This window comes from Labrus bergylta, chromosome 20, assembly GCF_963930695.1.
Source record: "Labrus bergylta chromosome 20, fLabBer1.1, whole genome shotgun sequence".
NCBI classification, from domain to species: Eukaryota; Metazoa; Chordata; class Actinopteri; order Labriformes; family Labridae; genus Labrus; species Labrus bergylta.
The window spans coordinates 6,812,164-6,831,627 of NC_089214.1; the positions used below are offsets into that span (position 1 = coordinate 6,812,164).

Consider the following 19,464-nt stretch of genomic DNA (forward strand, 5'->3'; position numbering starts at 1 on the left):
GTAGTGCAGGAGTGTTGAAAGTAATGCAAAAAAATATATTTATTTAATATTAAAGGTGCACTATGGAGTTTTAGTAGAGAAATATGAAAGTTGGAAAAGTGTACGGATTCTGTGGAAATGTTCATAACTGTACATACAAACTGTCCTTAGAGGAAAAAACAAACCCTCCAGGGACCCATTTTTCTTTGAATAAAGTTTGTGGATTTAGTTCAGAAACTATAGCATCGAATTGTTTCACTTCTACAACTTTCTAATTCTACTAAAAAAAAAAAATCTACATAGTGATTTGTATTTATCACACAGGACTAAAACCTTCTCGACTCATCGGTTCCAGTGTTGCCAGATCTCGCGAGAGAAACAAGCAACCAGCTCTATGGAAACAAGCCCAAAACAAGCGACCTGGCTCCTCAAATAAATAAAATGAAGCCAAACAGGTGACCTAACCTACCACATAGATAGCAGTTGATAACATATTGATAATATTTATATGTGTGTGTGTTTGTCTTGTCTCATTGTGGACGGATCCTGGAAATGGACAAACTATCTATATATGTTTGGCTTTATTGTGGAGAGTTGGGATTGAATCAGGAGGAGTTCATCATAAAGGGAGCAACTGCACTTTAGAAAACAAGCCCAAAAACCCGCAACCCGCGACTGACGATATGTGCAAGCGACTTTGCATAACAACAAGCCCGAAGTCGCTTATAAGAAGCGGACCTGGCAACACAGATCGTTTCCACCCTCTACCCCGATGTCTGTTCCCACACGGTCGCACTAGTAGGAAACACCGGATGTGACGCAGTTGGCGCGAATGACAACAACAAAGCTAACACTTCAATTTCGTAAACCAAATTTTCCTGATGTCTTCCCGTGTACTTATTAAGTATTTTAATAAATAGGGACTACTAACCTTTTGTGTAAGACACGATGAGCACGTATGGACTTTGAATTATTATATTATAAGCTTTTATACCTGTCAGAGTTTTCACTGAATCACTGACAGCGGGCCTGCAGTAAGTACAAGATTAAATATAATATACAAGGAGTGTTTTAAACTAGCTGTAAGAAACTGTACAGCCTGCTGGTGTATCTCTGTTTTCTGTTTAATGTTGCCTTGCTAATATCTCAACCCCAGCTTTAAAAGACGAAGAAAAACCTGATTTATTTCACTTTCTTATCCAGTCAAATGTCCAACATGTCCAAAGGAGACCAGGCAGCATTCATTGTGAAGTTTGTGGAAAGTAAAGGACAGAAATCAGAGTATGCTACCAAAGCATACGAGGTAAGAGCTCTTATTGTGTGGCTGATAACGATGACAGCTTGTGTCTGTTTGTTTGTTTGTACCTGATGATGTTGTGTCTTGTGTTTACAGGCCATTTTGGAGCTGCAGTCTGAGAAGCACTTAAAAACCATCGATGAAGATGCTGTTTTACAAATGGACCACAATGACAAATCTCTGTTTGTCTTCAGCAGCTTCGCCACCCCCGCCTTTCTGCACTGTAAAAAGGTCCGACTCGACCATTGATGCCATGACACTGAGTATTTTTTGAAGCCTCATCACTCCCAGTATTTCCTCCCTCACTCATTCTTCGTTGTGTTATTTCTCGTTTAGCTCGGCTGCCGAGTGGTGAGTCCACTGGTGGTGTTGTACTGTCTGCAGCAGCAGCATTGTGTCCCCAAGGCAGAGAAGCCCGTCTATAACATGGCCATGGCTGACATCACTATTTCCTGCACAAGCCTGGATAAAGCGATGCGGGTTGGTTCACTACTTCTTGGGGCGGCTGTGGTTCAGTTGGTAGAGTCGTCAATCTCCAGCTGGGCAACGTGTCCGATGTGTCCTTGGGCAAGACACCCAACCCCCGAATTGCTCCCGCTGCTTCGGTGGCGGTGTATGAATGGCATTAGTTACTTCTGATGGATGATACTACATAGCGATCACTACCATCAGTGTGTGAATGGGTGTGACATTAGTGTAAAAGCGCTTTGTGTAGTCGGAAGACTAGAAAAGCGCTCTATAAGCTCAAGTCCATTTACCATTTACCATTTACTTCGGATACTTTCCAGGCTCATGCTCTAATGAATCAGCAAAGTTAGGACTGAAACTTTAAACATGAAGCAAAAACATAGTTAAAATAATTTTTATGCAGATGCAGAAAACGTAATATCTCTTTCATTGACCCATTTTAAAGAGGCTTTCTTGCATGAATGAATGACAACTATTACATAATCGTAGTGCAAACTGAATGCGGCTTTAATATATGACATGTAGATTGATACTTTTGTCATTGCTATGAAATATAAAGGTATAATGAAATGAGTATTTCACAAGATTAACAGTGAAAGGGATCATCCATGTGTTCCCCAAAAACAGATGACTCAGCAGAGTGTTTTTTTATCTTCTATTTTTTTTGTCTGAAAGTCTCCCTTTCTGTCTATTTGTAGACGGAGGTGATGGATCTGGTGGAACTCATGGGTGGACGGGTCTATCTTGACCTTAATGTATCTGTCACGCACCTGATCGCAGGAGAGGTAGGCAGCAAGAAATACCTGGTAGCTGCCAGCCTGGGTAAACCCATCCTGCTGCCTGCTTGGGTCAAAGCCTGCTGGGAGAAATCTCAGGACAGGTGTGTGCAATGATTTGTCCTCCTTAAGTTATTTTAATAAGATAAGCAATTGTTTTGTAGGGGTTAGTTAGCCATATTAACTCTTTCTGGAAAACAAGTGCATCAAGTTGAATGGTAAAATGTGTGATAATAAAGGACTTCCTCCCTCTGCGTCTTTCAGTCTTTTCACGTACACAGATCTGCCCATGGAGGACTACCTGTGCCCTGTGCTTCGTGGCTGTACCGTCTGTGTGACCGGCCTCTCCAGCACAGATCGTAAAGAGGTGCAGCGCCTCTGTGAGCAGCATGGAGCCAACTACACGGGTCAGCTCAAAATGAACGAGTGCACACACCTCATAGTCAGCGAACCGACAGGCAAGTCACCATCAGTTTCAGCACTTTGGGATAAATCAAATGAAAAACCTTTTTTTAAGACAAACGTAGTCATGAAAACGTAGCAGTCTTGTCATCGGTGTGAGGTTGAGTCTCAGTGCTTATATCTGATTGCAGGTCAGAAGTACGAGTGTGCCCGTAAGTGGAATGTGTATTGCGTCTCTCTGCACTGGCTGTTTGACAGCATAGAGAAAGGATTTTGTCAAGATGAGAGCAGATACACCGTGGAGCGTAATGCAGCGAAACAAACAAGACCTCACACGTCAACGCCTACTGGAACGAGCAAGAAAGAGGGTGAGTAAAAGACTTCATTTTTTACTTTATTTAAAATGTAGACTTTGTCACTCTGTCATTAAGGTTTGAGCACAGCATTACGTTTCTTCTGTAAATATGAATTGATTCATTGTTGGTTTAATCAATACATAATTAATTGCAATATGGAATCCTGTTTTTCTTTTTTACCTCAGATGGGCCTTCTCTGTTGGGCTTGAGTCACATCTCTGTTAACGCTAGCATGACAATAAATGACACGGCCCTTACCAACGGCACCATCAGTCGCCTGGAAGCTCCCGACCCCATAGACAGCCTGGACCTCACCGTCTGCCCGGCTGAAGATATACTGGATGGCTGTAAGGTACACAGGAGAACGTTACTTTTTTAAAAATCTCACAGCAGTCTCTTGACGAAACAAATTAGATTCTTTGTCTCACAAGTTGTTTTATTGTTGTGCAGCTGTATCTGTGCGGCCTGCCGGGAAAGAAGCTGGAGAAACTGCGGCGTCTCGTGAACGCAGCAGGAGGTCTGCGCTTCAACCAGCCCAGTGAGGAGCTCACGCATGTGGTCATGGGAGAGCTGGACCTGGAACTAAAGAACTTTCTCTCAAAGGCAACACATAGGTCTGAAGTGCATGGATTATGACCTTACATTGTATTGACTGTATGTTTTCTTCTCACACATTCCTAAACGTCTTCTTCTCTGTTTTCATATTTACTACCTATGCAGCTATGTTATTCCAAAGATCTGAGTATGAAATGAAAGTGCTGTAAATATTTTAATAAGAATTTAGAAAGTATTGAAGTTAAAGATAGTCCTGGTGGTTTATTGATAAGGGACATTCAATGTAACCAGGACATTTAAGGTTCAATTAAGACCAGAAACATCTGTAACAATGCAGATGTTTCCCTTTATAGGGAGACTTGTACCAAAAAATCTTTAAAATACCATAAACACTTCAAATTGATGTGTAAAGATTACGTTAACTGATGTCATGTCTTGGTTAAACCTGGGAACATATCCTTACATTATCCTTTTTAATAGGTTATTTTTGGGCCTTTATTGTAGAGATAGGAGAGTGGATAGAGTCGTAAATCAGGGAGAGAGACAGTGGGGAATGCGGGAAAGGAGGAGAGGAGCCACCGGTTGGATTTGAACCTAGCTCGCTCGGAGGACTACAGCCTCCGTACATAGGGCACGGGCACAAACCACTACGCTACCAGTGCCACTCTTACATTATTCTTAATGTTACATTTGTTGTCGTGTTTTTATGGTTAGTTACAGAACTGCACATTAACACATTTGGACTGTGTTTTTTTCCCCCCCTGTAAATAACCTCACAGACCTCATGTAGTAACTGTGCAGTGGCTGCTGGACAGTTTCAACAAAGGAAGTCTACTCCCAGAAGAGGGTTACCTCCACCCTGACTGTCTGCCTCCAGCCGTTTCCGTCCCCGCCCGTAACACCCCCACCCCTCGACTCTCAGCTGCTCCGCCTGCAGCCAGTCCCAGCACTCCCCTGCTGAAGAGGACGGATGAAGATCTGCTCTCACAGTACATGGATGACGACGACCCTACAGTCGGCAAGTCTCTGTTGTTGAAGAATCATCTGTGATACGAGATATCGTTTTATATATTGCAGCTTATCTTATTGTCCTTCTACCCTACAGTGGACATCCCCCCTCCAGCCGAGGAAAACAGCAGGAAGTCCTTCAGCACAGCTGTAGAGCCAGACCGGACCAGAGCATCAGAGGCTGAATCCATCCTGCAGGAGGCCAGCGAGGCAGGCCTGTTTTTCGAGAAGTGTTTTCTTCTTGTGGGCTTCGCTGCTGACGCTGAGGCCCAGCTTTCTGTGCTGGTGACGGACAATGGAGGCAGGGTGCTGATGGGCCGCACACGTGTTGTGGCTGACTATGCGGTGGTCCCACTGCTGGGCTGTTCTGTAGAAGCCACTGTGGACGAAGTGGTCACTGATACCTGGCTGGTAGGATCACAGTCATGTACTTTTTTGACTCCCATTTTAAGGCAAAAAGCACATTTTTGATTAATTCATTAAACTGCAGAATGCATATAGCTATTTTAATATAATATTTAATCTTTGTGGAGATCTAGAAACAGCCTAAGTGGGCAGGGCCGTCTCTCTTCCCCCTCGTGGTGGCAGGTCAAACGGTTAGAGAGGGAAAAAAAAAAAACATGAAACAAGTTGAAGTCTGAGCGAAACAAACAAGCCGACAACAACAAAAGTCAGAGAGAGTTTTTCGTCACTCTGTTTTAAGAGAGTCTTTTCTCCACAATGTATTTACATAAGGTATATTTGACTTTTATTAAATTAATATTCAGAATGTCACATATGCCTTCAACAAAGGAGAGAGAGTATCAGAGATTAATCAAGGGCTTGACTCCGTCACCTTAGTCTGTGTGCTCCATCATTTTGTGCCCTGTGATGCGTTTTCTTTTTGCTTCTTTGACGCCTGACAGAATTGTGTTGCTCTCTCTTTAATTTTTTTCAGGCCATGTGTGTGGAGAAGGAGTGTGTTCTGCAGCTCTCCTCCAACCCTCTGTTCACTCCTGTTCCTGTGATGGACGGACGTTTTCCTCTCACAGATTGCGTGCTCTCCGTCAGTCAGTTCATGGGAGCAGAGAGGGAGTCTCTGGTGGAGCTGGCCAAGCACCTCGGTGCAAAGTACGGACACACTGCATTCTGATCACACACGCTGGTTTACTTTTCACTCATAAGACGTAAAGAGGAATGTTTTTCTGAGTACATTATATGATTTAAGAGAGGGTCAGGCCATTTTATTTGAACACACGTTTTTAGTGCTTTGCTCGGCTACTAACATCGTTTCATGACGCATCAATATCGGCCGATACTGTAATGAACCGATGCATCGGTTACCCTTCCTTCTGTCCCTCCTGCAGTGTCCAGGATTACTTTGTGCGCCTGGCCAACCAGAAGAAAGGCATGCTGGCCAGCAGTCACCTGGTGCTGCAGAGCCCTGAAGGCACAAAGTACCAGGCGGCGAAGAAATGGGGTCTCCCAGCCGTCACCATGCACTGGATGCTGGCGTCAGCTCGGAGCGGCCAGAGGGCAGAGGAGGGGCGCTTTCTAGTTGACCTGCCACCTTCACCGGGTTAGAAAAGTCTTTCCTTGAGTGTTTGTGTCGATGTGAATTAATGTGTATTTATTCAAACGGTAGGAGAGGTGCAGAATATTTTGAATTGTCAATGAGATTTGCTATATTTTTGTATTTTTTTAATCAGAGAGGGAGGACGAGAGTTTTGTCGGCGGTTCCCAGAAGCCATCCATGCCTCCTCCAGCCCGTTTGTCTCCAGAGATCCCCCTGCTGGGTTTTCAGAGCGGTAAGGCCGTTACCCCACTGGATGTCAGTCGCTTCCGGAGCAAAATGTTCAAGTCCATGATGGACGAGAGGAAGCCCAAAGAGGACATCAGCACCCCCAAACAAAACCAGGAGAGCAGCAGAAGGAACCCTCTGCAGAAGGAGCCCCCGCTGCAGCTGGACACTCCCTCTCGTTTCCTCAGCAGAGATCAGCTCTTCAGGCCCTCCTTCAATGTCAAGGTTTGAACCCACTGAGCAGCATCAGAATCTCGTGCTACAATTACAGGTTTTTCCTTCTGTTGTAAATCTGCTGTGCACATGATGTTTGATACATCGTTTTGTAAAGGCACTGTATGGACTGTTCCTTTTGTTAAGGATGCACTCAGAGAACTGGAGACTCCAGAGGGAAGAGCCAAACCAGGAGAGAAGGCGGAGACCCCTCTCACTGAGGTCATCAACAGGAACATGAAGGTGGCTCTGGCCAACAGCAGCAGAAACAGCATCATAGATATGCAGGCTGTCTCTGCCAGCCCACAGTTTACCAAGACCACTGAGAAGGAGGTAAACTTAACAGTGGTTCCAAACCTTTCTGTGTGGCTGACTACACAGCCTGATATTGATATGTATCGTCAATTGTTAAAATTTTCTCAAACCTTTGAATAACCCATCCAGAAAGTGTGTCATCATTGTTATAGTTTAAAGGTGCAAATCTAGTTTTGATAAAAGTACAATTTACAGGAGCCATTACTCATGGGACTGTCTATAAGTGATGTAAATTAGGTTTAACTACTTCAACTTTTACTGTCATGTAGTATCCCACCTACACTGTTTATATTGGCTGTGGCTCAGTGGTAGAGTCGGTCTCTCAGGGTTCGATCTCCAGCTCCCGCAGCCACATGTCTGATGCGTCCTTGGGCAAGACAACCAAACCCCTGCTGCTTCATCGGCAGCGTATGAATGGATTAGTTCATTCTGATGGTCACTTTACACAGCAGCCTCTACCATCAGGGTGTGAATGTGTAGGTGTGACCTGCAGTGTAAGAAAAGCACTACACAGGCTCAAGTCCATTTACCATATCGTCTGATTGTTTGTTGTGTTTGTAAGGTCCCTGAAAAAGAAGCCGCTCCTCTGGCTGGTGTTGTGATCTGTGTGGGAAAGAAGCTGAGCAAGATGCAGAGCGAGCTCAATGCTGTTGCTGCCTCGCTGGGAGCTGACTTCAGGTTTCCTACACATATTTTCTTTCAAACTTCCGTTACAAGAAATGATCGATCTTTAATACGATCAATGTCAGCATGCACATATTTTAAAGGAAAGGTTGGCTGCAAACATACCCCATGAAAGAGAGTAAAAACACATTTTCTCAGTTTTGATAAAGCATTAAATATTCATTCATCTGCCTGAAATATTTCTGTAGAGCATTATCTGAGTACTTAGACATCTAAATAACTCTATTTCCTCTTCCTGTAAACGATGTCTGATGACTCATCCTGCACTCAGTTATCTTGTTACACATTTTTGACCAATTAACACACTTTGTCACAGCTAATGATCCAATTAATGTCAACCCCCAACGTCATCTCCCGCCTCCTATCTCCTGATTGGGAGTTTTTATGAACTTATTTAGGACGCAAGCATCTCATGTCCTTTCCTTTCTTTTTATTTTTTTTTTTAAAGGTGGGCTTGTGACGACACAGTGACACACTACGTTTACCAGGGCCGTGTGGGAGACAACACCCGGGAATACAGAGGAGTGAAGGAGAGAGGGCTACATGTGGTCTCCCAGCACTGGCTGCAGGCTGTACGTTAAGCAATGATCCACTTTGGGGTTTTTTTCACTGCGAGTCTAACACATAGAAAATATTGAAAACACTTCCTGACAATGTATGATATATTTTACTCCTCTAGATGAATTGGGGCATCAAGTAACATTTAATTTATTAAATCAATCATTGCACGTTAAAGACCTTACTCATTGTTAAGAAAAATGGTATCGGGGGAGGTGGGATAAGATGCAGGAAGGATTTCTTCCTCCTGCTTTACTTCAGGATTCATCTGCACATTTCACCTGGAGAAATATTTATCATTCTGCACCCAAAAAAAATAGAATATTTAATTAAGAACAACTTTGGTTTGCTAATTGTACAGACAGATGGGAGTCTCAGTTACGTCTCCCAGTTAATTCTAATTCTACTAAACTGATGTGTGCTGCGTCTGTTTGCGCTAACAAGCGTCCTCTGTTTCCTTGTGCAGTGTGCCGAGGAGCAGAAACGCGTTCCTGAGTCCCTCTATCCTTTCACCTTCAACCCAAAGATGAGTCTCAACCTCAGCCAGGTGCCCAACTGCTCGCAGAGGTCGCCACCTTTGACACGAACACAGCTCAGAGAGATAGCCGAGGCAAAGGAGGACAAGGTGGGTCCGGATGAGTCGCGTCACTTCTGTTGCTGTGTCTGTAAAGATCCAGTGACTCGTCGGCTGCTGTGTGGGCTTCTCAGGGGAATCAATATTAGGAGCTTTAATCTGATAAAGAGGTTCCTCATCAATGTCCTGTCTGTTTCACTATTGAATTATCTGGCCCCGCAGTGTGATCAAAGTGTGAACCCAGAAGAGACCACCACTTTACGCAGAGTAAGTGACGGAAGCGTAGATGAAGAAGATTTGCGTGATGCTGCAGATAAGAGCGGTGAGTCTCCTTTACCAGCTTCTATGTTATTCACAACACACTGATGGCACATTTTAACTTGTTTTTATTGTTTGAAGGTCTATTTTTAGTCCTGTCTAGTTTTTTTATTCACCTTGTTGTTTTTTTAAGGTTTCATTTTGGCCTTTATTTTTAGACAGTTCAGTGGATAGAGACAGAAATCAGGGAGAAAGAGAGAGAGTGGGGAAGAACCCACATGGGGCAGCCGGAAGCTTAGGGGTTCGATCTCCAGCTCCGGCAGCTACATGTCCGATGTGTCCTCGGGCAACACACTTAACCTAGCTGGCTGCAGGAGCTGAGGATCGAAACCACCAACCTACCTGTCGAGAGACGACCGCCTCTACCAGCTGAGCCACAGCCGTGAATGTGTCGGTATTTCCTGTGGTGTCAAAGCGCTTTGAGTAGTCTGAAGACTAGTTGTCTGTCTACAGGTCGGATTTGAACCTGAGCCGCCTGCTTAGAGGACTCTGTACACGCCACAGATACAAATAAAGCTACCTGAACTAAGTTTCTGCACGTACTTGTTGGAACCAGAATTCTTAAATAATTCTTTCTTCATTATGACTTGTGTCCAGGTATTTCAGAGACTCTAGAGATGAGAGAGAACCTGCAAAGACAGCTCCAGGAGATCATGTCAGCCACGAAGCTAACGACGGGACGCCGCACCTCAGTCAGACTCAGCAGGATAGGATCAGGAGGGGCCGACTCGGGCCCCCACACACCTGACGCGAGCCGGGTCGGACGCAGTGGGAACAGGCGAACTCTGGAAGCTCTGAGGTAAGACAGCCATGGTCAAACTGTGGCAATAATTGATTTCTATGTTATGATGCTGGAGTGAGGTTAAAGGTCAGTGCTTCCCTTGATTCCCAGAGGCTTTCTTAATCTGTTAGTTTTTTAAGAAGGCATTAAAACATTTTTATTTACTGCTGCCTTCACATAAGGAAGGCTACAGTCACTTCTGATATACTTTAAAGTTTGTTGAAGTCGATGTTTGCGTTCAGTGTTGTTGACAAACTTCCACCTCGGGTTAAATTGACCTCGCTCTGTCCTCTGACCTCAGGGTCACCAGAGAAGCCGCCATGGACATGAACACAGAGCCGTCTCAGAGTGAACAGATCGTTTGGGACGACCCCACAGCCAGACAGGAGAGGGCTAAGCTGGCGGATAATTTACAGTGGCCTGGCAGTCCCTCACAGAACTCTGAGCCCCTCGCTCCTGCGCCGCCTCCCACTGCGGAGAAAAATGGCGCTCATTTCAGGGACTCCATGACGGACTCTGAGCTGGTGGAGATGGGTAAGAGATCAGGAGCTGATCGCACTAAAATATATGTACATATATGTAGAATATATTCTACAATGCATTTAGCAGACGCTTCTATCCAAAGGGTCGTACATCAGAGAGTAAGAACAACACAAGCACAAGACACAAGAAAAGAGGAAAGCAAACAAACAGCTTTGAGTCCGATCGGGCTGACAGGAAGCGCACAGAGGCAAAGCACAACAACGACAGCTCTTCTTGAGAGTTCTAATCAGAATCAAAACCATACTGGGGCGCCGGTAGCCTAGTGGTTTAACTCGTCACTGTTATCACTTTTCTTTTTCTAGCTGCTTGTGATGTCATCGAGCAGCAAATGGGGCGGAAGGTACGAACGCCTCCGACAGACAGGCGAGGAAATGCCATCCTGACTCCTGAGGCGCCCAGCATCGCTTTCCCACTCACCAAACCCCCAGTAGCTCCAGGACCACAGGTGGACGTTCATATTTATATCAACTTTTAAAATCTACATAAGCAGCTATTTAAGAAATATAATGTGTGTGTGTGTGTGTGTGTGTGTGTGTGTGTGTGTGTGTGTGTGTAATAAATCGACTGAATACCGTCTCTTTAAACTAGAAACATGTGCTAAAACTTTCTCTGTCTCTCAGGACGAAAAGCGTGAGGAAGAAAAGCAGCTCCCCAGATTCCAGCTGTCCTCCCTCAGCCCTCAGGAGCGCATTGATTACAGCCACCTCATCGAGGAGCTCGGTGAGTCTAATTAGTCCTCTAACAGTGTTTCATCACGCTGCACATCACAGGCCTGAAGTCAGAGAAGCTAATCCCCGATGACTAACGGGGAGGATCTGCCTGCAGTACTCTGGGAATATTTCCTCCCACAGACACTTCCACTCACACTCACGTCGTGCAGAATTCTCATATATGCCTTATGTTATCTCAGTGCATCGAGAATAAAACCTTTTTAACATAACTTTAACTCCTAACAGTTTTGTAAAGAATGTCTTATGTGTGTGCATTTGTTTGCTATCGTAGGGGGCGTGGTCCTTGACAAGCAGTCTTTTGACCCCACTTGTTCCCACATCGTCGTCGGGACTCCTCTGCGCAACGAGAAGTATCTGGCAGCGATGGCGGCCGGCAAATGGATCCTGCACCGCTCGTACCTGGAGGCCTGCCGCTCCGTGGGTCGCTACATCCAGGTCAGAACCTGAGAGTTAAAATCCTGATTGCAGTAGTTCTGTTTTTTTTATTTAACCAGGCTGGTCCCATTGAGACCAAGAACCTCTTTTCTGAGGTAGACCTGGCCGAGACAGGCAGCACCTAAAACACAAAGAGAAAAGTACAATTTACAAAATGCAAAAATATGCATAAAAATAGTCGAATCTGGGAGTCAGTATTTCAAGCAGTCGAGCTTAAAACGTCGACATCCCATAGAATCTGCTTCCACGTCTTTCATTTTATATTTTAAAATCATTTAAGGACACCAGCTCCTTGAGTTTCAAGTCATTCCAGGCTGATGGTGCAGGATACCCAAAAGCCCTTTTCCCAATTTCTGTTCGAGTGTTTCAGACAGAGAGCATGAAAAGGTTCTGAGAGTTCAAAGAATACTGTCCGGCACTTCTCTGCATTATAAAAACACATAGATAGTGTTGGGTGCAGACCAAGAATTATGTACAGTATAAAGGTGTACCAGTGTGTGAGCCTACAGGTCGCACTCAGTGGTGAGTCAGAGCTTTACAGTTTGTTATGAACCTCAAGGATGTATGGCTGTATCAACCACTGAGCAGAGGTGTGCATGAACAAATCATCACCATAGTCTAAAACAGGTTAAAACAAAGTTGAACAACATGGTGTTGTGTTAAAGTGTCTAACATGAGATATGTGGCTCCTCATACAAACCACCTTGATTGTTTTAGGAATCTTAAGTTTACCGTTATTAGAATCAGATTTATTATTCAGTATTACATTTTCTGAAAAGTGTAGGTTTGGTTGTACCTCTGCCTGCTTTTTTTGTGAAGTAAAAAGAAAACAAAGCAATTTTAAAAAGTCACAAATTGGGAAGAAAAAAATAAAATAAACCAGATACCTTTGGCTTTTTGTTGTCTCTTTGACAATGATTGCATATAGAACAGAAAAGTGATAGGATGAAAACTGGTTCTCCAAAGTATCTGCATTATGGTTTTTTTTAAATCTAAGACCTGCAGTCATTAACTTCACAACTATGTTCACTGAAAAACTTCAAACAGTTTTAAAAGCATCCGTTAAGTTAACTTTCTTCATCCATCCGCCGATATTTTTTCATGCTATTAAAGATTTAACATCCTCCTCTGTGCTGCAGGAGGACGAGTACGAGTGGGGCAGTAGCTCCATCCTGGATGCGTTGCCCTCCATCACCTCCCAGCAGAGGAGACTAGCTTTAGCTGCTATGCGCTGGAGAAAAACCCTGCAGGGACGCTCTGAGCAAGAAGTGCGTACAGCCACACACACACACACACACACACACACACACACACACACACACACACACACACACACACACACACACACACACACACACACACACACACACACACACACACACACACACACACACACACACACACACACACACACACACACACAGCCAACAGAACAGTTCCAACCACTGCAGTTTGTACTGTAACATTTATTACCTGAGTGTGAAAGTAACACTGACTTTGTGTGTTTTTCAGGGAGCTTTCAGTGGATGGACAGTCATGCTGAACATTGACCAGAGCAGAGAGTCAGGCTTCAGGCGCTTACTGCAGTCTGGCGGTGCTAAGGTTCATGCTTGTTTTGTTTTTTTTTCTTTTGTCTTGGTGCTTAAAAAAAAAAAAAGCTGAAATACTTGTGAGAGTTTTCAGTTTTGACCATGGAAAGCAGGTCCAGGAAAAAGCAGGATTTTAAATGCAGGAAAATACATTTTAAAGGATGACATTACAAGAACAAGAAGTTATAGAAGCCGTAGTTTTTACTTAGATTTTCATGTCTGCAGGTCCTGCCGGGTCCCTCGCCGTCTCTGTACAAGGAGGCCACTCACCTGTTTGCAGACTTCAATCGGCTGAAGCCTGGAGACTTCAGAGTCGGCATATCAGAGGCGTCTTCCCACGGAGTCACATGCCTGAAGCCAGAGTACATCGCAGACTACCTCATGCAGGTCAGTGGAATACAGCTGAGAGTGATAAAAGTAGTAATTGTCTCTAACTCGTGATTTATTCATATTTTTTTACCACTGCAAAGCTTCAACACATTTTCAGGATGTTTAAAATATCCCAGGTTTATGTTTTTTTACATGAAGTAGGACTGTGGCTCCAGTATTAAGACAGAATGAGCTTAAAGTCAGAAGATGAAACGTTAAAAGATTCCCCTTCTTCACCCTTCCTCCAGGAGCCGACCCCCCCTATCGAGCTGTACCACCTGACCGATGCTCCGCCTGACGACCCTCCAGGCACGCCGTCACGTAAGCGTAAAGCGGCCGCGGACGACTCCAGGCTGAAAAAGACACGTCTGAACTGAAATGTCGACACTAAGATTCTCCCGTTTAAAATTCCAAATGTCTGTGAAAGTAATTGTAAATAATATATTGCTTTTTTTATGGCTTGAAAATAAAATAAATGCAGCGCTTGTTATGTCACTCCGGCTTCCTCATTAGAGAGCATCGCAGTGGGACGCCGGCTGCATTTAGACTTTGATGGATGACCCGATGAACGTCTGCAGGAATTGTCGAGTCACGGTTTGTAATTGGGTGCAGTAGTATGACCTGGCCATGAGGGGGCGGTACATCATCACTGTATGACTCGGGGCTGTGTCACAGGTAACTTCTCAGCAGCAGAATGGGAAAGTGAGTTTCTCGTGCAGGTTTGTTCCTGCAAAAAAAAAGTTTTATTGCAAGTATTTATAATTACTTAATGTAATATTTGCGGTTGACTCGCATTCACAGCTCCTACTCTGAGAATATGATTAATTTTAATTTTCAATTAAACATGCATCTCCATCTTTTATTGTAAATTTGTACTACTACTAAATCTTGTGCCGCTACTCTTAAGGAGTGAAATCAGCTTCCAGTGGCTAACACGTCAATTCACACCGATGTGTTTCTGTGCTGTTGATCCCTCCAAACAGTAAACACCAGATTTTGTTTACCCGGTGTCGGTTTAGGCTTTTAGTAAAGTGATGAGCTATTTGGTACCAGGGTGCTAGCTGAGCTCCCATATGGACAGATAAGTGGTTTAACCTCATAACAGGAAGAGCAGCTGACACACTCCTGACAGATTCAGGCTTCAGCTGCGGTTTGAGAGGTGTGGGATTAGAGGAGGAGGAGCTGTTCTGACAGAGGAACATGACTCAGGCTGCAGGGGCCACCAACACAGACAGCAGCAGCAGCAGTGTGAGGGGCCTTTTCAAAGTTTGCGCAAGAAGAACGTGCAAGGTTTAATTTCTCATTACCAACTGAACTGTCAGTTATTAAGATGAGGAAGTGTTTCTCAACCTGAAACTCAGTGGGTTTTTTTTTTTCACTTTTAAATATCCCTGCAACGGGCGCAGGTAGCCTAGCGGTTAGTGCCAGGCCCATGTACAGAGGCTTAGGTCCTCGAGAGCAGGCAGCCCAGGTTTGAATCCGTCCTGTGGCTCCTTTCCCGCATGTCATCTCTCTCTCGCTCCTGGTTTCTGACCCTCTCCACTGTCCTGTCTCTAAAATATATATATATTAATATCCCTGCAACACCCTGGATGTATCTCAATACTCTCTCTGGGCTTTTCCTCCAAGGTTGAAACCACTGAGCTGCAGCACTCTCCTCTAAACTGAGACAAACGTCTGTGCTCTAATGTTTGTCCATTTAAGTATATCTCAAACTAAAAGGTTTGGAATACACCAGATTTATTCGTCAGATTAAAAACAGATTAAAGCTATCTTGGGAAAAGAAGCCCACTGAAGCCTACAAATCTGCAGCATCCTTTTTTTTATATTTAAGAATGTTAATGAAGTGAAATAAAAGCAGCTGTAGCCATCCTTTTTTATTTATTGCACTCTTTAACATTCACTAATAGTGTTTTTCTTCCCCAGAACTTTTTTTTTTAATTGCTTTCTACATCAAACGCTGGAACTTGATGACTTTCAATACATTGAGAAGCAGCATCAGATTTAACATTGAGCTCATCATTTTCCAGAACAAACCAAATGTCTCAGTTAATACTTTTGATATGTTGGCTTTTTAATAATGGGGTTAAAGGGGCGCCAGTAGCCTAGTGGTTAGTGCGCGAGCTCATGTACAGAAGCGACAGTCCTTAAAGTGGGCGGCCTGGGCTCGAACCTAACCTGTGGCTCCTTTCCCACATGTCAATGCCCACCTTTTCTCTCCCTGATTTTTTACTCTATCCACTGTCCTGTCTCAAATCAAAGGCTAAAAAGACCAACAAATAACCCTTTAAAAAGATAAATATGGGGTTTCAGTGTTTTGTAATATATCAGATTCTGTTTTTATTGACATTTTACACAACCCCCCAGCTTTGTTGTTTTATAATGAATCTGAATCTGTTGCTAAATGTATGTTTGGAAATGTGTTAGGTCAGATTAAAAGACTTCAAATGAATTAGATTAGGAAAGTACATTTTGGTGAAGCTCTGGGAAACTTTTTATTGACTCTTAAGAATGATTGAAGAATCGACTACCTGCTCAAACATCTAACTAAACAATTTATCAGATTGTCAATCTCCATCTTCTGGGGGGTTAAAAGCTTTGCAGAAATAAAGTGGTACATCACTCATACTGTATCTGTTTGTTATTGAGTCAGGAGGTCTCAAGTGTTTTCAGTCAACAGGTGTCTTCTAATCCAGCCCACTCGGCTGACTGGAAGGTTGCCGAGAGGTGAGTTTGGTTGTTTCTTTATTTCGTCATCCCGCTCCACCTGTGAGATAACTTCAAGGTGTTACTGTAAAGACAGTGAGAGAGTACGACTCCCCCCCGCGTAGGGAGCAAACTCTGCAGCAGTCCTCATTAAAATTCCCTTCCCGTACACACTCCACGAAATCCCCCGTTAGTGGGTGGCACCGGCGTCCTACGCGCCTCTCTAATTGCGCACCACGCAACTAACGAGCCATCACGCATCACCGTTTCGTCCACGGTGTCCGCGGAGACTCGAGGCGGAGAGTTCCCTTCGTGTCCCGTTGTTTACAGCCGTCAGGAGTGAGGGAGGAAAAAAAAAAAAAAAAAAAAGGTGGGCGCAGAGGTCCGGCGAGGGGTGGCGCCCTAAACGCATCTGATCGGGCGCCTGGACACGCTGTGCCGCCTGCGACCCACAGCGACACGGTCCGCTCCCGCAGTCTACTGGCTCAGTTTCTGCAGCTCATGACTGTGACACTTCATCGGTGGGGGACTGGAAACATGTGCGTTTGGATGGTGTGACACGGCGGCTTCTGGGGTTCGTTTCTCTCGGATACGCCAAGTACCCGACGTTACGGCGCACCTTGTGTAGGAGGTGAGTACACCCGTTTATTCCACTACTTCAGATCAGACAGCTCAGCCTCTGCTCTGCACCTGTAGTGGCTTTTATTGGCTGCTTCTTTTGCAATACATACGCCTATTGATTATGCTGTGCGTCTGTTGAAATTCAGTTGAGCTGCAGTGACTGTCACAAACACACAGCCCGAATCACTGCATTCAATAACACTGCAACATTTTCCAATGTAGAGTAGAAGATTTTGCCATGTAAGCCATTCATGGTGTAGAAAGGTGTTGGAAATCAAGACAGGAAAATACCTTCATCAGAAGTTGATCTGTTGGTGTTGGTCAGATCTCCTGAACCTTCCTTGAAAATCCAAATCTCACTGAACAGATGAGGATTAATCACATTTTTAAGTGATCATGTTGAGTGACATTCTCTTTTGGCAGTCCCTTAAAAAAAACAGGATGCACATGCACTCTGAAGTGTTTTATTAGACTTTTGGGGACAATTCCTGCAGAGATGAACTGAAAACATCCTTTGCACTTGGCTGCAGTGTAAGCTATATTTTCAGCAGTGGTAGTGTTTTCTACCAAAATGAAAATGTTCTATGAGTGCCGTCATCCATCAATCTTGCAACTTAAGGATCTTTGCCCCAAGTGCCCTTCAAGTGGTTTACTTCAGAGCGACAACAATGCAGATAGTAGGTGAAACTCTCTTAAAATGTAAGACCACCGCCAACACATGGAATACCTCTGTGGAGCTTTGTTTTGGAGCACAGTGGGATCATTTAGAGCTCGGTTTAAAGTGTGTACTAATTGAACCTGTTGGCCACTCTCTCCATTGTGTCAGGAATGTTTGGTTGCCTGTTCTCCACAGAAACCCCCCATTCCTTTGTTCTGGGGGTGGGGGGGGGGGGACAATCCTCCAGTGCCGTGTGTGTGCGGTGTTTGGGGGGAGGGAGAGGATCAGCGGGGGCATTGACATCTGTAGCTGACAGCTTCCTCGGGGCGAGCGGACATGCTGTGATACCATGAATGTGGGTATTAGGGGACATATGAGCGAAGCACTTTACTCTAATGAGAACATTTATTCTTTAGCCACGATACCTGGGAGTACGTTACTAAGATGTCCTGCAGACTTATTTATTTTATGCAAATTGAAAGATAAACATATCACACGCCATAGATTGCTTTTTTATGCAACAAAAACTTTTGTTTCAGCAACTTTTCACTGAATTGAATTTGTTTTACATGTTTTTAAGTTGAGGTAGTCAGTTCAGATTCAGATATTTCAGAGTCAGATATTGCTCAAGTCGGTCTCCGGGCTAAATATCAGCTTGCAAACGGTCTTGCTCATGATCTAAGTTCCTACCAGTACTAACATTTGTTTATTAACACTAACCATAAAGTAAAGCTGAAGGCAACAGGAATTTTTTTTTGTGCAGATGTTGGTTAAGAAGCGATAGCCGTTTATGTGTTCGATTCTGCAACAGAGCTGTAACAGTGCATCCCCAACGCTGTAATATGATGTCCCAGTGGGGGTTTCAAATTGGGTCATGGCATTGCAAAAGGCACTACGTGTTAACCCATCCCAGGCTCCTGTCTGACTGGGATTCGAACCAGGAACCACCTCGCTGCAAGGCAACAGCGCTAACCACTGCAGCACCGTGCAGCCCTACCATGAATAGTGAGAGGCAAAATGATAACAATTGCAATAATAACCTCTTGTTTCCATACAAGTCATATCAAAACTTTGTCCCAAAGTGCATCACAGTGTGAATAGCTCATGAAGCCCAACTTAACACTCTTGATTTGTTGGCTGTTAATGTCAGTCAGGAAAGCTCCCGAAGTCAAGATAAGCAGAACGACATCAAAAGAAGTTGTCATTTCATTTAGCCAAGAGGATTTTCCTCTTCTGTCGGCAACAAATCCTTCCCATGTACTTTCTGCTTTTGTCTGCACGATTAGAGGCAAAAGTGTGTGTCAGTCATTTCATCACCTTCCTCTGTTTGTGTGGGAACTACTGTCAACATTTGGAAGAGTTCGGCTGCTCAACAATCTCCACAGCTGCTCCCTTATCGCAAGTGTCAGGAAAAGTGTACATGAACACTGAAAAACACCCGGAAAATATCAGCTTTCCCATCCAGGCCAACAGAGTCCCCCCCCCCCCCCCCCCCTTAAATAAACTAATCGGGGGGGGAGTTTCAGGAAAAAGGAAAATCTGGTTTCTGACTCTTGCAGCAGAAAGTCCAAGCTGATGGGAAACAGTTTTGGCGGCTATGTGAGCGGGTTTCATAGTTGTAAGTAAGCGTCCCTCATGACTGGTGGAGAGTGGTACACCATGAGGTGGAATGCAGCCCCCATGGGCCCCCCTCACGCTACACACTATGCGCTCAGGGTGGACTTCGCACCTTCCTCCAGCATGGCGCG

The 19,464-nt window shown here is 44.4% G+C and overlaps 2 protein-coding genes across 2 annotated transcripts in view; both read left to right on the plus strand.

Moving 5' to 3' along the window:
- The first annotated feature begins 785 nt into the window (after positions 1–785).
- Positions 786–14,226, plus strand: topbp1 (DNA topoisomerase II binding protein 1). The gene is made up of 28 exons (XM_029277286.2): positions 786–1,013; positions 1,183–1,282; positions 1,373–1,507; positions 1,613–1,756; positions 2,443–2,624; positions 2,785–2,978; positions 3,114–3,290; positions 3,464–3,630; positions 3,729–3,892; positions 4,613–4,851; positions 4,939–5,252; positions 5,779–5,951; positions 6,188–6,399; positions 6,530–6,846; positions 6,982–7,167; positions 7,712–7,827; positions 8,282–8,405; positions 8,858–9,016; positions 9,188–9,287; positions 9,881–10,082; positions 10,366–10,598; positions 10,910–11,052; positions 11,228–11,327; positions 11,610–11,773; positions 12,913–13,041; positions 13,286–13,375; positions 13,588–13,749; positions 13,980–14,226. The coding sequence occupies exons 2-28, from the start codon at positions 1,187–1,189 to the stop codon at positions 14,106–14,108; spliced, it is 4,551 nt and encodes a 1,516-aa protein (XP_029133119.2). The 5' UTR covers positions 786–1,013; positions 1,183–1,186; the 3' UTR covers positions 14,109–14,226.
- A 148-nt stretch (positions 14,227–14,374) lies between these two features.
- tmem108 (transmembrane protein 108) overlaps positions 14,375–19,464 on the plus strand; it is a 45,003-nt gene continuing 39,913 nt past the window's right edge. Inside the window, 1 exon segment of the mRNA XM_065949152.1 lies at positions 14,375–17,068. The gene's annotated coding sequence lies outside the window, so the exon portion shown is untranslated.

Excerpts from the sequence above, each read along its gene's own strand:
- topbp1 (XM_029277286.2), top strand. The coding sequence starts at position 1,187 with ATGTCCAACATGTCCAAAGGAGACCAGGCAGCATTCATTGTGAAGTTT. Across the intron at positions 9,288-9,880 it reads TGATGCTGCAGATAAGAGCG|GTATTTCAGAGACTCTAGAG; the intron begins GTGAGTCTCCTT and ends ACTTGTGTCCAG. Across the intron at positions 13,376-13,587 it reads TGCAGTCTGGCGGTGCTAAG|GTCCTGCCGGGTCCCTCGCC; the intron begins GTTCATGCTTGT and ends TCATGTCTGCAG.